Source organism: Gavia stellata, chromosome 5 (genome assembly GCF_030936135.1).
Source record: "Gavia stellata isolate bGavSte3 chromosome 5, bGavSte3.hap2, whole genome shotgun sequence".
In the NCBI taxonomy this organism is placed as follows: Eukaryota; Metazoa; Chordata; class Aves; order Gaviiformes; family Gaviidae; genus Gavia; species Gavia stellata.
Window position 1 is genome coordinate 54,814,129 of NC_082598.1, and position 19,714 is coordinate 54,833,842.

Sequence of the window (19,714 nt, forward strand, 5' to 3'; positions counted from 1 at the left end):
GTAGTTGTCTACTTACATGTAATTTATAATTGTAGGGAATGAGAGCATTGATTATTATTAAGGTTACCCCTTTATTTACAAGATGTTTCAGTCATTTACTTGACTCTTCAGGAAGAGCTATATTCTATGCCAAGTGTCTGCTTTAGGCTGTCCATTTTCACCTGCTTGGTGAGTTTTTGTTTGAGCATTAGCAAGAAACAGGTTTGGACTATTGTCTGAAGTATCAGTAGTCATTTAAGAGACTGTTTTGGTCCTGTTGTTTTTCATTCTGTGCATACGGTGGGCAGTAATCCAGGATAATCTGGTGACAGAGACCTTCTGTTGCCTCAAGGACCCTGCCTCTTATGTTGCAGTACTTGGAAGCCATGTCAGAAATTAGGGAGGGGTGGGCTTCTATAGAGAAGAATTGGTCTGACAGTTAATAGTTGAATGTTCCCACAAAGAACTGGATCCTCCTGTCCCCCATGACACACAGTTCCTGTAGGAAATTATGGTAGGCAATTTTTTAAACCAAATATATCTCTGGTAATCTCTTATCGTATCTCATGCTTTCTTGATACCTACCTGCGATGTGTCACAGTTTGCTTTATAGAAGTGCTGAGGATAATTCATATCTGCATCTGAGCACTCCAAAGGAATCCAGAATGTGCAGTAACTCTGGAACCTGAAAATCAGGAGCTATCTCATGTTGGAACCCCCAAATCACCACACAAATACTTTTGACGTTACATTTTCCATGTTTCAGTTCTCCCATTCACTCACATAGTATATTGATTCCATCTTCCCTTATAAATACCCTGTGAAAACAAGCACGTTAATGTCTTTGAAACACTATGACATAATGTAATGATACTAACTTTATAATTGCCAATGAGAAGGGAAGTAATCCTTCAGAACAGGATTTTTTAATAGTATCTGGTAAGTAAGACTAGAACCACATGCCAAGGAGGAGGATAATAGAAGACATTAAGTAGCTGTTCTTTGACAGAACATTTGTCCTGAAGGAGGTGGGGGTCCCTTGAAAAAGCAGTATTCCTTATGTGTACATTTTGGCATGCACTGTATTGTATGGCACATATTTTACAGGGTAGAACATATGTGGGTTGATTGAATTCTGGAATTTTCTGTGTTTTTAATACTTGACTATGCAACCTAATATCACTCTAGCAATTTTTTGTTTGCAGTAGTGTATGTATATACTATATGTGTTTGTGTGTGTATACACACCTACTTCTAAGATAAAGGAATTATGGAGATCTTATAACATGGAATACTTGCAGCTTTTGCACAGATATGTATTTTACTTACTTGGGGGACTACATTAGTAATAGTATGTGTTTAAATCTAACCAACTTAAGGAAACTGACAAGTAGGTATATAACGGTGGAAAAAACCATCAATGAAATTTGAGAATGCTGAATGATGAGCAAAACATAAAATCATTGAGACTGGCTTAAAAAGTCATTATTTCATAAACAATAAGCCTTTGGGTTGTTTCTGTTTAGTCTTGTAGTATCTAGTTTGTATTTTCAAGTTGGTTTTCTTCCAAACGTGAGGGCTAAAAAAATGTATATTGAGAAATGAAACCTGACATTCTCAGGTATTTGCGACTCACTGAGAGTAATGCCTTTGAAGAAATACCAGCTAACACATGATAATATTGTGACAATTGACGACCTGGGAATTGCATAATTTTAACTGTTCTTGGGAGCTGGTGTGGGAGGCCACCAAACCAAACAATTCATTTCTATAGTTTGAGCTAAAAAGTCAGAATCTGGTTGACAACAGAAAGAGGCTGTTGTCTTTTGTGAACTAAGTGCTGTGGCTATATACAGTGGCCAGCTGGTTGGCTCTTTCATAAAGCCAGTTGATTGCAGTATCTTAAATCCTGGAAGAAATCTACTTCTTTGGTGGCCACTCTCTTGTCCTTCAGCAGGGATTGATAGGGAGACCACCAGTGCTGAAAGAAAGGATACCTGCAGCCTGATCTACAGCTCCCAAGCATTCTTCACATGAGCTGTCACATATTATATTGCCACAGATCAGACTTATGGGACGTAGGAGGAAGAAGGACTGTAACACCCATCACACCCAGCAAGCAGAGGAGCACAATAGTGCACTTACAGAACATGCTTTCAAGTCCTTAATTGTGTGTTTCCCTTCCTTTTTTCTAAACAACCCATTCCAGTGCATTTGCTCAGAGACAGCGGTGTGCCTGACCTTACTGCTTGTACACAGCATGGCTAGTAGCATAGGTTTTGACACAATCTGTCAATGTGAGAACATTTTAGCTGTTAAATAACATTGCATTTTTGTTATCCAGTTACGCAGAGTAAGAAAAATCCATATACACCATGATACACAGATATTTGTCTCCTGCATTAGCTATATTCTCAGGATATAAAAAAGTTGAGCCTTAACAGGACTCGCTGTTTGAAGGCTTAGGTTGTGTTATACATTTTATAATTTTCTTTTGTTTTTGACATCTGTCTATGCCTGAGCTGTTATTTCTATTGATGGTGTGATGTCTTCACCAGGGAGATGAGTTGGTACTTTTTTCATGTAAATACAGTAGGAAGGTTAGGAAGATTACTAGTTCTGCACTACATTACCTGTACAGATTTCCTTGGAAGAGGTTTAAAGACTCCATGTAACCTAAGTGGGCAGATAAGAACTACACAAACTCCCAAGATGCTAAAGGTACGCTTTTGACTGTTTTGCAGCTATTCTTTCTCTGTTATTGCTGGCAGTAGCTGAAGTGTCAAAGGACATTTCTATTTTGTAAGGACACAAGGCAGGTGCCCTACCCTGCCTTAGCCTTTTTCCCCATATGGGAAAATCGCTGCAATGAACTTTGATTTTTCTCTATACTCAGAATTCTGATGCTGCTTTCCAGAAATGCAAGTACCCTGAATGGTAATCTGGAGAGAAAAATCACTTAAAGATTGTCTTTAAAAAACTTTCTAAAAAGTAAGGGGAAATGGTAAGATCTATTCAGTAGGGTGACTCTGAAGAAATTAACTGTGATATGCATGAATTTATGAAATTAATATATTTCTAAAAAGAGTCATACGAACATGTGAGAATTAAACCAGAGGACACAGAGGAAAATTATGTATTACTTAGGGCAGAGACAATAAGACATTTTTCTTCCATTCAGCACCCAAACCATTTTTCTCTGAAATTTGACTAATCTTGATACAACACATCACTTAGGATAAAACAGGCATCTTACCTTCTTTATTTTCAGTTTTATAACAGAGCATTGGATAAAGCCACTGAAGTGGATTCAGTTTTGATTGCAGACAAGGTTGTGTGTTTCTTCCTCACTAATGACCCAGTGAGAATTTAAAAGGCTTTTGTCTGTCAGAAGTCCCAACGAGTATTTTCTGTTATGCTCTGCATCTCTCCTGGGTTTTCGTAGTGTGGCTTACAGAAGGTCAGACACCTGGAGAAAATAAACTGTATGAAAATAAAATGTGCAGTTATCTGTCAATTAAATGTAATTCTTTGTGAATTGGTAGCCATCTTGTATATGATTTTGTCTACTACTCCTAGTAATAATGTACCAGAAAAGATCCTTCCATAAACCCAGGACCGTATGTCTTCTTTAGTTGAAGTAATTACTTTTTCTATCATTAACTCATTTTTAAATGAAATTCATCCAGTACAGATACTCTTTACCAAGGAATGTATTTCTTTTTTTATTTATGAAAAAATCTATTTCATCCTTCTTTTAGGACCTGTTTTAAGCAAGATCTTTTAGGGCTTTTTGTAAATCAATGAAAGTTGTTACATTGATTTCACTGAATTTTGATCAGTTTCTTTGGACCTTAAGATAATTCCAGATCTTCAGTGTTTAATTATGAAATATAAAGATACCTGAATCTGTACCACCTTTTCCTAGGGAAGGGACAAAAATCTTCCAAGATTCTGCAAAATCTTCTGAAATGTCATTCTTATAGTCTAGCCTTTGCAATTTAGGATTTAAGTAATAGGGAAAAGAACATTAGCATGCAGAAACCAGTGACAGCAGCTACAGATCAATATACCTTGAAATAGTGTAAATGTGTTTGTATTAATATCTATTGTTTATCTGTGACTACAGTAAAAATAATACAGAAAATTATTTTCAAAGATCTCCAGCTACCCCCAAGGCAAAAAACCAAAACAGAAAACAAGAAAAAAGACATTTTAGCTAATCTCTGTTTCTGGTTATCTTTAGGGTTGATCCTTTTAATTCTACTTACGGACATGTTATTGAAGGAGTTCAGAAGTAGTAAAAAAAACCAAACCACCACCACATCACTCTTTTTGCTTCGAATTAACCAGAATTCTACAGCAAAATGAAAATTTTGCATTGGCAAGAGATTCCAAGTGAATTGAATGCTGGCTGATGCTGCTTTGTTTAGGTTTCTATCCTGACTTTCAATACAAACTAAGTAGTTGTTAGCATATATAGACTGACTTGATAATTACCAAAAATAATTAGGTAGCTTAGTGCTCAGGTGGCAATGAGTCATAGTGTGTCAGTATTTTCAGGTAATAAAAATGAAGCTCCATGAGAGTTCGAGGTGTCAGAAGAACAGATGCTGAAGCAAATGGATAAATGAAAGAGTAACAAGTCTCTAAGACCAGATGGTATATATCTAAAATTCAGAAAGTGTTTAAGAATGAAGCAGCTGAACTGTTGACAAAAATAGGCACTCTCATTAAAATTAGTTACTATGCTAGAAAAGTAGAGCAAATGTACCTAAGTTAAACACAGGTTGCAGCAGGAGCCCTACAGTTAATGATCTATCAGTATTTCCCTAGGACTTGTAAAATCAGCTGGAAAAAAAAGTTAACCCACCTCAGTGAACATGGTAGGACCGAAACAAACAAGCAGGACTTCCGTTTTTTAAAAAAAAAAAAGTTCCTCCCTGATTAAGATGTCTGGATTCATGGATTTAAGTGTTAATCTGGTTTAGGGCCAGGATCAGCCTCAGGACCTGTTCAGCACCAAAGATGCAGCTGATAACACAGGAATTACCTTACTGGCTGTGGAGAAATCACAGAACGCAAAATCTTTTCCAGCTTGCTGGATCCAAACATGTGGGGAGATTTGTTTGGCCATCTTCTTTTCTTGGTGAACGAGAGTGCTGAGGCACATTGTGGCAAGGGAAATGCCATACAGCCACCTGTAGCCGAAAGTCAGTGCACCCAACTGTCCTATTTCTGACAGTGAATGACCAGTAGCTGATGCCTGGGAAAACACTGGGCAGGGCAGGGACAGGAGGTGGGCGAGTACAGGGTGGTATACTCCCAACTTCCAGTAACCAGCCATTTAGGAATTTCTTAATCCAGAAGTTTTATGCATTTCATAGTATTAATAGCCATGTATGGGCTTTAGTTTCCTCATGATTTTTTTCTAATTGACTAAATTAAGTGAATCTGTTTCTAGTTCCAACCTCTTAACAGTTCCACAGTTTAATTACGTGTGGTGTGAAAATATACTTTCTTGTCTTTAAGTTTGTGGCTTGATAATTTTGTTTTGGTATTCTAGTTGTTGTGTTAGGAGAAAGAGTAAATAATAGCTTCCTTTTCATTGCCTTAGTCCTATGCATGATTCCATATATCTAGATCATTTTTTACCCTCAGTCATCTTTTTTTCAAAATTGACTCCTTGCCTATTTAACTTCTTGAGGCATAGTTGTTCCTTACCTTTGCTCAGCCATATCTGTGCCTTTTCTAGTTCTGCAGCATGTCATTTACAGCATGAGTTGCCTAGAGTTGTATGCAGTATTAAAAACATGGGTGCATGGTAATCATTTTACAGTGGCAAAGTAGTATTCTATTTCCCGTTCGTTTCCTAACAAAGCTGTTGACCTTTGAATTGTCATACACCATTTGGTCTGTCCTTACCAGGTCTCCTGGTTGTGCATCCTCAGGCAGTTTAGATGACCTCTTGCTGGAATAGCCCCAGGCTGCCAGCACACATCTCGCAGGGCAGCAGAGCAGAACTAGCACCCTGCAGCTCATGCTACACCCATGCACCCTGGAGAGATGCTGTGTCTCTCCAGAGGCTCAAGGGAACAGGGGTGCTTTCAGACTGCCCATTCCACTGGTGGAATAACTCACAAAGGGAACATCTCTAAGGACCAAAGAGGAATCCTATGCCAGGTTGTTGCCTGGAAAGGTTACGTACAAGAACACCAGTGCAGCCAAAAGCATCTTGCTCAAGCGATGCTAAGTGAAAAGAGCCACCTGCAGATATAACCAGCATGGCTACAGCACCCATGCCTGTTTGTCAGCTTTATGAGATGTGTTTCTCTGTGCCAGGAGATCCTTCTCTAACATTGCTGACTGACAACACCTGCAGAACAGAGTCTGTAATTCTCACGTAGCCTAAATTTCCACAGCAACCATTCACGAGAGGGCCTGGTAAGAAAAAAGGGCAATTGCTTACTTTGATGGCCAGCACCTCTGTCTCCCAGCTCTGGCCTGCAATGCCATTGTGTAGCAGAGAAGCAAAGTGGAGCACAGGTTCACGTAGCACATGCAGATCCATCTCCTGTCTGTGCCAGGCAAGTGCTAATCCAGTCTGTGAGTATGTCAGATGTGGTTCATATCGGGGTTGTCCCAGCTGTGTCCTGGCAGCATGTAAAACACTGCATTCGCAAGGACGCGCTCTCAGCCAGGCCCATCTCTTTGTCATTCCTGAGAAGAGTAAAATGCTGTGGGAATCCATTGAGTCACACTGGACTTTCTCTGCTATTAGAGGAGCGCTGTTACTTCTATTATTTTTAGGAGACAATAGCCAGCTAAGTTTCTCCGGGTATTACCTACCAAAATTAATTCTTTACCACCGACCTCTGACAGGATATATCTACCTCATGATCAGATGCCAAGTTTCAAAATTTCCTGGCTGGGCTAAGAACAGGGAGTCATTTCTAATGACAGATTTCGGTGGTTTGACAGGAAACACTGTACACTTGGGAGCACTCGAGGGCAGCTGCTGCAAAGAAAGGAGGGGAGGGAATAGTTTTTGGCAATGGCCTAAACATGAGGACAAAGGTCTTTTGTCCTCAGTAAACTGTGTATATTTTGGGTATTTTGCATGTCTAGGTAGAGAAACTGTTGTATGGAACTAGGTATCTTCTGACAAGGTGTCCAAGGTCATCTTAGCTTTTCCTTATGTAGATTCAAGAAGGACCCATCCTGTGCATTCCTGCCAGCTTATTCAATGTCCTGAGTACTAATGGGCTCTGATAACTTTGGGCCAGTCTTCTGTGCTTTCTTTGGGGAAGGGGCATCTGGGGTCGTAAAGACCAAAGGCATGCTACAGATCTCACCAGTTGCTGGGCTTCCTGCTGCAAAAAGTAATTCAGGCCAAATATAACTACTCTTCAGGCAGTCAGCTTCAGGATCAACGGCCCACCCCACCCCCCGTGGGAGGTTTTCAAGGCTGGGGCAATGACTTGCGAGGTGGCTGTTATATACCACAGGGCTCCTCAGGCACCGCTGAATATGGTTGTGCAGGGAGTGCTCTGCTGGTGGTGTGGGGTCTGCATTAGAGTAGAAACACAGATGGTATCAGAAGGGAAATGAAGAGCATGGGGTAAGCATGGCTTGGGAGCTGGATGCTGGCCTAAATGGATTACCTGTCTGATTTTTTTGTCAGTTCCTAGGTTCTCAAATAATACAACCTCGGAACACACTTTTAGTCAAAAACAACTGCAGTGAGTCAGTGGTGCGTTTTCCATATAGCTTAGTTTGTACTGAAATTACAGGAAGTTAAAGTCTGTACAAGAAAATTGAGTAATTTCTGAAGTCTAGTCCATGTAGATGTACACACTTAAATTTTTAAGACATTTATGCTATTATATAACACAAGGAGACCCATAAAATGGCATCATTCCTTCTGCTCAGTTTGATGTCTCATTGTTTCCTGAGAGGCAGTGAAAGAGACTCAGAAGGCTCTGAGGCTAATACAGCCACCATCCCTGTAAGAACAGAACTGCTTCAACTTCTTTTCTTATCTGATCAGCCTGTTTCAGTACGTCCCATTTCAATATCTATTAATTTTGAATTCCTTACCTGTTAAGTTGCATGTATAATATAATAGTCCTTGTAATAACAACAGTATACTAGGTGTAAATCAAAAGATAGAGGAAATGTGAACATGTTCAAACAGGTCTCATTTTTTGTAGAAACTATCTGTACTGAAAAAAGATGACAAAATATATAAAATTAAACTGTCCAGACAAAAGTAACCCATCTAAATACTCAGCTAAAACACTCTAAATATTTTTTTTAATGTCAGTGTTAGAAGATGGCTTTTTTGTGTACCTTGACTTTTTCTGTGTTTTGGATGAAGATGCTGTGAACTCAAGGCAAAATTAGCAAGTTGGTTCTTGTCCACAGAAGCTGCATCCCTAGATACACTATTGAGTACCTTGTAAAACTATTTGCTGTCTAGCCAGCATTCCTGTGGCCCTGACACTGAACAAGGTTGATAACTACCAGATTTTTAAAAGATGAAAGAATAGTTCTTCTGTATAAAACAAATTAGTGATTGAAAATAGGAATGAGTCAGAGAAGAGCTCTCAGAAAAAAGGGTAGATTGAAATGAAATTGAATATTAAAGCATTCAGTTACGTTAGTTTCTGACTATTTTTCTCTGTAAAAATGCCTGCACAAGAGATAGCAAAAGTTTGTGAGAGATAGTAGTAATGCTGCGCCACCGAAAGCAACGCTGGCTACTATAGTATTTAAACCACCTCATTTTTATGAGTGTTTGTGCAGGAGTAGTTATCAGGGGAAAACTGAAAAAAATGCAACAGTAGGTGGGATGGGCCAGACAGGTCTGACAGCTCTTGCCAGACTCCACTTCCTGATCTATCAGTTTGTTAGGACATACGGGATTAAGGTCTGTGGGATTCAGGGCTTTCTGTCCAGATAAGAGAACTAATTCTTCTGAAAGCAATCCGGTAAGACAGGTATAAGTATGAGCGACTTCCTGTGCTTGGGGTCGTCAACAAAATAGTTGATACTTCTGTTAAACTTCTGACATGACCTGGTAACAGGCTGCTGAGGAACTGTGCCATAGGGAACATTACTAGCCTTATTTTTACCTTCACCATCCTGATCTTGCCCCCTTAGAGCTTCCCAACTAACGTGAGCTTTCACGTGACCTTGCATATTGACAAAATCTACTTACTCAACGTTTCCTTGACACTCAGCCAAAAAAGATTGCTTATGTTGTTTTTATCCCACGGGTTTTTATCTCTGAGAATCTGATCAGCCTACACAGTAACAAGCTGACTGGAAACAGCTTCTATAGAAAGAGAGGAGGAGTCAGAAAGGTAAGCAGGAGATCATCACAAGAAAACAACAGGCTTTTTGTACACGGGAGACTAGCATCTGCAGGTTCTTCACGAAATGACAGGTTCAGGGCAACTGTGAAACTGCCGAAGTCAGGAAGCCTTTTGTGATTATATGGTGAGAGCCCACTGGAACACTACAGCCCTTCCTCTCTGAATATCCTTGTCAGCATCATCTCAAGCTGTAAGGTTTTGTTCTTTTCAGAACAGCAAAAGAAAAAAAAAAAAGATAAAACCTCTGAATCTGTTTAAGATGTATTTGCATGTCTGAGATTCTCAGGTTTCAGAGGTAAATAAGTCTTTGAAGGTATTGACCCTGTTCAGAAAGGAGACCAGCTTTGACAGAAAGAGTCAAAGTGAGCAAATAAAGTCTTTACTGAAGGGCGTTTTTTTCCTCTGTGCCCGTGACCTTCTGACATTGTGCTAAGAGGTCTGTTGTTTTTACAGTATTCCTACTTACATTTTCTTCTTTTGCACAGAAGGAATAAATCTCAAGCTGCAATAAGTTTAGAGTTGTAGGCTCGTTAGAAAATCAAGGATTATTGTAATTTATTTTAGAAACACACTTTATGCAGATGGTTTCTAATTTAATTTCTATTATTATTTTGAAAGTACTTATAGTATCCAATCATAGCTAGTGAAATGGCAATTTGGTACATATTGCAACATAGTTTCATAAGACATTTAAAAACTAACATGGCCTACCATTGGCACAGGTGTCCATTGATTATTGAAGTGTGTGTCTAAATTTGAAGTTGAATGTCCATGTATGTCAGTGGGATGTGCACATGCTCAGTACCATGAAAAAATGAGTTGTTTGTCTTAGGAAATGAAATATTTAGATAGTCAACTTTGAAAATTTTGCCCAAAATGCATCATTCTGCATATCATATGTAACTGTATAGTATTAAAATAGCAGGCTTTTCCCAGAAAAACTTAACATGGCACTGAACAGAAAGGGGAGGCAGGAAAAAAGACTGGGGAGACCTTCCTAACTCTATTGCAGGTTCTGATGTGGCACGGAGTGGAAGAAGTTACAAGTATTTGAGGTGAAGCACTCATCTCTTTGCACAGTAAAATGAAATAATAAGTGGGAACTTGTGATTTATTGGGCATATGCAAGGTAGAAGAGGCTATATAAGAGAGAAATAAAGCCTGAGTGTGCTCTCCGATAACAATAGCCTCTCTCTAGTCTGCAAAATCTGGTGTGAAGGTGAATTCCTTACCTATGCGTTTTCTTCCCCAGATTGTGGGAACCCCTGTTTTTTAGATATATAGTAGATTTAGTCCTCTCGCCATAAATGGTTGCTACAGTTTCAAAGCTAAGTGTGTGAGTATACAGGGAGATGAGATGCCTGTAGGATGGAAGAGAGTTAGTGCTATATTAGTAGAAAACTGAGGAGAGTAGTATGAGAGTGAGGTGGGTGAGGAAAGTATAAGAGGACGTGGAGTGCACAATGTTAAACTGTAGTACTGGGGCTGGTCATTGCCCCACTGGACCCTGCGCCTGTGTCTTTTGACAAATTCCAGTGATATTTCCTGAATAATTTATTTAAGCAATGAGACTTTGCAGTGCGTGTTCAGTTGGTTAAGTGTCATTCAGCACATGTGCTGTGGTAAGCCTGCTAGACAGTAACATAACTCAGTACAAGGGAAAATGGTAAATCTTTTTTTTTTTCCTTGGTAGCTTGTTCCAGGAGGTGTCAGTTCAGCATAGTGAGGAGAGGTGGTAGAGAGGCAGGTTTGAGATTTCAAAGAGTGCAGCCGAGTGCAGCTGCCCCAAAGGCTTTTACAGAGTTGCCTGCATGCTGCAGCTCTCTGCGTTGAGGAGTAACGGGATTCCTGGCTATAGCGTAGCTAAGAACATGTTCATTACTCAATAGACAAACTAACTGCCTGATAAACAATTTCATGATGAATTTCATACCTAAATACTGAGCACTTAAAAAATTAAGCATCTTACCTTTATCTATATGGGATATTGGGCTGCAAAAGCATATGCTAATAAAAATGGAGGTGGGACAAAAGCCACAGCTTTGGCTGAGAAGCAGAGCAGCTCCAGGAGGGGTGAGATTCCACCCTCTTCATTGGATGCCTGCTACGTCTCCACTGGGCAGCCAGTGCCTTAAAGACAAATAAAGAGAAGTTCTTGCAGTGCCTCTTCTCCTTTGCACCATCCCATATGTGGGCAAGTGAAGAGGAGGCAAAGCACAGCAGCTGCCAACTCGCCTACAAAGGGGGCTTCCTACATTGGTGTGAAGCTCTAAGGCAGCACTGGCTGCCTTTCAGGCTCAGAAGATACCAGTGTTGCATTGCAAAGAAACTGTACCTACGGTTCTGTAGGGCTTGGGTCAAGGCTTTTTTGATTAGTCACTGGGGGACAAGAGACAGCTAGACACTATTTAACATTATTTGGTTTGAGTAACACTTTCTGCTTACTGACAGAGTTGGCATGGAAACTGAATCAGCACTCATTTTTTAAAAGGATAGTCCATTCAGAGTGAGGTTAGTCATCACCGGGCAAACCAAAGAGACTCAGGCTGCAGCTGCTAACACTTATACCTTGCTCGTGAATAGATGGAATACTCAAAATGGTAGCAGTCATATTACCCCGACTTTTATGGGAATAAATGTGCATCTATTGAGAATTATATTATATAGTGTGGATGTTGTTTTTTTTAAAGAGTGAAGAGTTATTTAATTATCTGAAATCCACAACAGAACTTTCTTATTTCTAGAAGATGCCTTATGGTTTTATGGATTAGTTGAATTTAAAGAGTTAATGCAGTTCATATAAACAATGGTGCTTGTAACATCGTGGTGGAAAATGGCATAATACTTAAAAGGCCATAAGCTTAGCACTAGGGATCTGTGAATGTATAGCCAAGATGGAAGCCTACACAGCATGCAGAAAATGGCATTTTCAATTACTTTCCCTTTACTGATGAAAAAACTGAAGATGTACTTATTTCCATCATTTTTTTCCCCACACACAAGAACAGAAGCAAAGAAATGGCTGCTGGTTTTCTGTACCAATTAGGCTGAGAAAATATTGATGGCTAAATTGCTGTTCAGTGGCATTTCATAAAGTGCCTGCTGGCATCCTGTTCTCAGATGCAGAATGAGAAATGTACATTTAAATCTGAAATGTTTAATTTCATCTATAACCTTTGACCCTCGGCTTTTTGTATCCTCAGAATACAGACCATACATGCCGCCTTCGTTGATGCAGGATCTTGTTTACTTTACAGTGACTATTTACATTCAAGGCTATAATGCTGTTACCAAATTGATGAGGACACTGATTTCTCTTTTCTTTGTGTTTACCAAGCAGATAATCTAAGTGACGCCCTGAAAAAGCTGAAGATAACAACCACTGACAGCACAGCAGATAGCTTGGAGGGATGCTTGGACTGTCTGCTTCAAGCTCTGGCACAAAACAGTAAGTTGTATGGACCTTTCATATTTTAAATAGTATAACAAGATCAGTGAATTAACATGGAGGTAGTAAAATGTGGCAGAAAGACTGACTCAAGCAGTAGGCTGCTGGATTGGCTGTTCTGGGTTTCATTTTTTTTAACCCATATCTGTATCATTCAAGTAGCATCAAAGACAGTGACAGTAAATGCCTGGATATGTGGAACAGCTGTAGTCCAGTCCTTTTTCCAATATGATGAAGTAGCACAATTACTTTTCCAATTGATCACTCAAGAAACAAAGAACAGGGATGGGCAAATAAACCTGATAAGATGGGGAGAGGGATGTGGGAGCAGCTTGCTAATTCCAGTTAAAAGAGCATAGTTTCCTATTTGTAATGTATTTTTCCTCATACTTATGATCACATATTTCTTACTTCCAATAGTTTCAATTAGCAGAAATAGGCTAGATATCCAAAGATGGTCCAAATTTGACATCTGGTATCATAACAAAAATAAGTTAAGAATGGAACAAGATGTCTTTTTCACCAAAAGTTGTAGAATGTGTGTCCCCACTCACAGTAGGCAGAAAGGTATGGTAAATGAAGATGACAGCTTATAAGACTTCTGAGTTTCTTAGCGCTTCAGATGGTGGCAGAAGAAAAATCTGTGTACAATTTCAGGTTGAAAAACTTGCCGGGATAGATACAAGCCAGGATTAGAAATTTTATTTAGAAAAAAATGCTAGTCCTTTGTAAATATCGATACACTCAAAATACATACTACTAATACATCTTGTTTCTTTCCCATGATGGTATTCTATAAATCACAGCTTTTTGGTTTAGTTGGTGTAAAATACTTCCTGAGGGTTTTCACAACAGAATATGAGTACCATCCATATCAAAGCAAATATGGATTATAACAGTGTCTGCATTTAATGGTAGTGGGTTTTTAATTCTGATTATTTTGGAAGGAGATGTCAGCCAGGAAATAATAAAATACTTGGTTTTTAGATCAACCCATTTTTTGAAGATGGTGAATAATTTTTTGTACGGGTTTATTTATAAGGTATATCCAATACTTTAATCCAACTTCCAATTGGATTTGGTATTTCCAGTACTTTTAAGTCTAATACTTAAATGATAAGTACTAAAAAGAAAATGGTATGAAAAATTACAAAGTACTTAGTGTAAATAACAGAGTTTACCATTTTGCCTATGAAGGTCTCATAGCTATGTCACAGAACAAGTTTGGCAGATGCAAAATAATTTTGACTAATGTACAGCAAACTTACCAATGCTGCCTTGCAACCAGATTACTCTCTTCCGTCTCAGTCTAGGGCTTTGCTCTTCCTTTCAAAATCTTTTCTCTTCTAGTCTTGTAGCTGCCAGATCAGATAAGGAGATTATTAGGATTTTTGACCTCTCTCTTCTGGGTAGTTTTAAAAAATTTAGCTATAATTTCTCTGTGTACCGTGTTCTTTGCTTGTAAGTCAGTAACATGAATATAACCTTGCTGAGCTGCCGTATGATATACATATGATATACAGTTGCCCAAGATCAAGGGCAACTAAAATAACTCACTGAAAATTAGATGGGCTAGTTGTGACAGTTTTTTCAACAGCTTACTGGTGATTTAGGAGCCTGGATATCAATTCCCTTTCAAGTGAATTAGACATTTCGATACCTAAGTTTTGCTGAGTCTCTTTGGACAGCAGGCTTTAGTTCTCAAGATAGTCTGATGATTTGGAAAAAAAAAATCCTCATAGAAGACAGGTTTCTGTTTTGGAATAAATTTGTGAGAACAGCAGTGCATTCAAAAGACTTCAGAGATTGTGAGGTAAATTGCATGTAAGAGATTGATTCAACAAATAGATACAGAATCAGCTTTCTAAATGCTGCAGTCTCTGAGTTATTATGGGGCTACCAATATATTATGACTGTCCTTCCTTTGACCAAAAACCCAATGAATGTCCTTCTCATAGTTCTCAACCACCCAGTTAACATCTTAATATGGGTTTTATTTATTGATTGATTGATTTTTAGTTACAGTGTGTATTATCGTATAGATGCTATATATATGATATCATCTAGGTATGGGATACACACTGTACCTCTGTGTATAAATTATTATAATTATTAGAAAGCAGATTATCTAAAACTACATGTTAATTGTAAAACAAATAATTTAGATAGGATTTCTCAAATAAATATTCTTCTCTCCTTTAGTATATTCCCATGTGTATGATTATATTAATGAAGTATACATTCTGATTATAGTTCAGTAAATCATCATATTAGAGTAACACTAGAAAAACAAGCCATGCAAGGAATACAGTTTATTTTAAGAGAATTTTATAGGACTATGATTTTGTTGAGAGTTCATGGTAGTATCATAAGTCACAGAACTTGAAGTTTTATTCACTTCATTAAGACTTGGAGATAAAAATATTATTTTTTCTTGTATAAAATTTAGTATATTACTAATACACTAATGCAACTCACTCCCATCTACTGCCAGCCAAAAAAGGCAGTTAAACCTGGTGTTAATACAACATGGAGATTTTTAACAAAGGAAATAATCGTTTCCACAACTTCAGTTTGGGCATATTGCATGTACATAGGAATGTTTCAGAGGGCATTACACTGCTTTTAATTGCTAACTGCATGCATGCAGCATAGGGTTGTGGTTGCTGTGGAAACGTAAGTTAAATTCCTTAGTCTCTAACAATACAGTGACAATTATAGTTCCATTTACTTTGCATACAATCTTTTAACTTTTCATTGTGTTAAAACATTACAAACTACTTTCTTCCCATGTTGGCTACCATACAGAAAGAGATGGCAAAGTTACGGTGAATATCGTAGCTTTTAATTTCTTTTCATGTAATCTGCTGCTTTTTCCTTTGTTTTTCACACTCCTCCTGACAGCTGATCTTTTGATAATCCCAGACAGGCTGTAGTGCTCTGGAACATGATACCTCCTGTCTGGCTTTACAAGCTATTCTGCCATTTGTCACACCAGTCAAATTAAGGTGTATGCACACACACGTGCTATCACAAGGGTGAATCAATTAGTTTGCTGAATGTGATAACTGCTCATAAATATTTGGCAAGCCAAATTCAAATGGTTTTAGCTACTATTTGTCTAGACAGATAGTTGTATAGCCCTTCACATCTGAGACCCGAGTCTGAAAATCCTGCACAGATGGTTTCTTTAGGAGACATTGTTTGGAGAGACGTATATTCCTAATTATGCAGATATTTTAGTTTTTATCTGTCACCACCACTTCTGGCTGAGGCCAGTCATATACGGACTAGCTTGAGGTACTAGATAAAACTGAGGACTTCAGGATGAAAGATGCAACAATGACAGAGGAATAAGAGATAAGCATGCACTAGAAATGCTTTAGAATAATAACAACATACCTCATTTTGTATGGACTTCCTTCAGCATTCCCAGTGAAGTCAGCTGGCATAGCTGGGGACTTTGCACCCATAAGGCCTGCAGTAATGAAGACATGCAGTAACGTTAGTTTAGATTCCCAGCTAATGTAAATCAGCACAGCTCCTTTCACCTCTGTGGATCTACCTCATTCACGGAAGCTGAGATTCTGTCCACCTTACTTCTGAAAGGAAAACATGAATGCTTGATCCCTCTCCACCTGCCAGCGTTCACCATCTCTAGATAGCTAAACTTCCCATAATTTAGATTTTTAAAGGAAGGCAGTGGTGCATGATCCATAAGCAGTGTTAGCAGCAAAGAAATACAGTCAGCCATGGACTGAATGAAATACTGGCTTCTATTGAATCGGGAGGTGGAATTCATGTATCGCATGCGTTTTCTTTTAAAAACTGTATATTAAAACAAATTACTCCATTGTCTGCTCCATAGAATTTGGATTCTTTCTATATAGACATAGTTTGATGTTTTACTGTCAAGAAAGAACTTTGCTGATCTGGGAGTAAACTGTTTACAGTAGTATGAAGTGTAGAATGATCACCAATGAGAAAAGGCAAAAACCAAGGAATTACTTTGTCATAGAATATTATTCTGAGGTTCTGCAGCTTTTTTTTGATTCAGCTTAAAAAAACCTACTCTGAGATTAACTGTGCATTGCAAAATGAAATTTAGTTTTGTGTTTAATATGTCAGAATTCCTTACATCATCATTTGAGACTCTTTACAAACAGGGGTCATTTTCTCCCCCTCCCCGCCAATGGGCTAGAGTAATAAACAGTTTCTCTTGCATCTGCTTTATAATAATGTGCGTAAAGAAGAAGAGAATTGAAGTCTGCAGAAAAATCCACAGGAGGAAGGAGAGCTCTGCTGGGTGAATCTGGATGCGTTTTTCTCAGAGAAATGCAGTCGTGTCACCTCCCTGCGCTCACTGCAGCTGGGTGAGTGAGTCCCCTCCCCCTGGGCATCAGCCTGCCCTCTGACAGACACACGAATGTCACATACTTGTCTGCAGCCCACAGCCATCAACCTCGAGGTCTTAGCCATAGTTATGAAAGCTGTATGTTTGCGCTGATGTTTTTGCTAAGTTTCTGTCATATTTAGCAACTTTGGAATTCAAGGGTATTTTGTGGGCGGTTTTTTTTAATGGCAACTGACAGAGGAACATTCTCTGAAATCTCATTCTTCCCCTACGTACGAGTGGTACTGAAAGTTACGCTAAAGATGCAGGGGAGGCATATTTGCTTTCCTGACCAACAGAAATTCTCTCTGCAAATACTGTAGAAAAATGACAGTATTAAACATCAGCTCCAGTGGCATCATTAGACTTGGTATATTACTGAGTTTTATTATTTTTTTAATAATAAAAACCAGCTGAACGTTACCAGCTCAAGTTACTTTCTGGTTTGGAACCAAAGCCTATCTTGTGAAAAAGAAAACAATTACTGGTTTCAAGAGTTCTGTTCTAAAAGCACAGTGTTACATGTTTTACTATCATAATTCAAAGAACATTGCAATTAGAACTGAACTAGTTATATGTAGAAAAAGATCTGTGAGAAGATGGTTACAACTTCATCCATTTATCATTTTATTGTCTCAGATATTTTCAACTTAAGCCTTAATCAATGGCAGGCTAAACTAACAGAAAAGTATGAAAGCTTAACATATGCTTTGCAGCTTGGAATCTATTTTTTAAAAAAAAACTTGTCAAAAGAATGAGTAAAGCACTTATGCACTGGAGAAAAGTATTCTGAAAGATCGTATGCTTACATTTCTGGAAAGAAGTAGTAAATGCTTTATTTTTTTATCTCACACCCAAAGAAAAATATGGGTACATACTACTGGATTTTGGGAACGATAGGTTAATTGTATTGGCTAGAGAAATATAACAGAAAACAATATTGGCCATCATTTTATATCAACATATACAGATTTATACGTATTAAGAGCTGTCTCATAAATACTGTGCCTATTAAAAAAGTGCAGTTATCGTAAGATCCTCAAATAGAGATCCACAAGAAAGGACTGCCTGAGAAAACAAGAAGGAAATAGAGGTTTTCTTTTAAACCACAGGCCTTCTGGGCCATAATTATTGCAGTAATAAAAAAATAATAACGTTATTGCTAGTCCAGACGTGCTACATTTCAGATACAAAAGGTTATAGCAGACATAAATAACCCAGTTTTGAGAGATGAGAAATCTGAAAATCTGCTGAGAACGTTATTTTTGGCTCTGATATACTCAGTGTAAGAGGCTGAAAATGCCCCCTAATCCCAGCCTTCAGCACCTGGCTGTGAAAAATGTCTGACATGCAACTGAAGTGCAAAGGCTAGCACAGGCATTTGAAACATTTTTTTACATATACTTTTTGGGAGGCTAAGAGTATGAGTTTACAAATTTGTGTGTCAAAATGGTTAAGCAAAATCACATCAATAAAGATAAGCTTCAGTGAGAGGACAGGGCCCTGATTTTGAAAGGGATTTAGAAATTTTGGAAAGCTCTTACAGTTCAAAGAAGAAGGTTTAAAATAATGCACTTTACCTTGAAGATGTGGTTGGCTAAGATGCCCTATTTTCTGTTCATTGAGCTATGCTGATACTTGGTAACCCAAGGAACCATCAAATGACACATGAAAATTTGACATTCATGTTTGAAACTGGAAATTTCAGCATTATTCTAAGGCTTCTTTGGCATGTCATTTTTCTGCCCATTATGAATGCAGTTTCTTTATGCTATTTTGTTTTGCCCCAGGACATACTTTGGCTATATACTGTAGCCATGTCTTGTTTTGTTTTGAATATACTCACTGTGTTGTATCAGAGAAAGTAACATTATGTTACAAACTTCCTGGGCAACTGCTAGCAAACCTTTGCCATCACTTCCTGCTGTTTCAGCTTTATGGTGTTGAGATCATGAGCTCAGCCCTCCTACCTAGAGCTTCTGTTCAGGTTTTCTCTTGAAAGTCAGCAGTGGGTTTTCTGAAACGTGTTGGTTCCTATTTGATGGCATCACAGAGGAGGATGTGTTAGCATCTGGAGTGCTTAAGAAAATGTTGGATTTCTGCAGAGACTGCAGATTTCTCACATTCCTTCATCAGTCATGAAACTTTCCATCCAGTGCCCTGAATCTTCCATAGGCATTTGCTTTCAAAAGCATCTAGTTTCCTGTCTTTAATGTTTTGGTGGATTTCCAGTTCTCACAACCATATGTTAACACAGAGGTTATATTTGAGTTGGAAATTCTTCATTTTATTCTGTTCTTTATAGCTGTCGCTTCCATACGTTGTTGAATTTAGTTCGTACTCATGCTTTTCCTATACTTGATGTTCCTTTTTCTGATCTTCACGGGCCATAGAAGATGGAACAATTCCTCTACTGGAGCAGAAAAATCATGGAGAATTTAGAGATAATGTTTTGTAATTGTTAAATTCAGGGCTCAACTAAAAAAAATAAATCTGCTTCTCTGAAATTTTTAA

The 19,714-nt window shown here is 38.3% G+C and overlaps 1 protein-coding gene across 4 annotated transcripts in view; it reads left to right on the top strand.

Annotated features, from left to right (window-relative positions):
• RAP1GDS1 (Rap1 GTPase-GDP dissociation stimulator 1) overlaps positions 1–19,714 on the top strand; it is a 101,829-nt gene that overhangs the window by 24,023 nt on the left and 58,092 nt on the right. For 3 of the 4 annotated variants that reach the window (XM_059817512.1, XM_059817514.1, XM_059817515.1), the window contains exon 2: positions 12,700–12,807. In XM_059817512.1, coding sequence (XP_059673495.1) covers positions 12,700–12,807 — 108 coding nt within the window. Of the gene's footprint in view, positions 1–12,479; positions 12,496–12,699; positions 12,808–19,714 lie in introns of those variants that run through there. The other variant, XM_059817513.1, reaches the window with a different exon arrangement.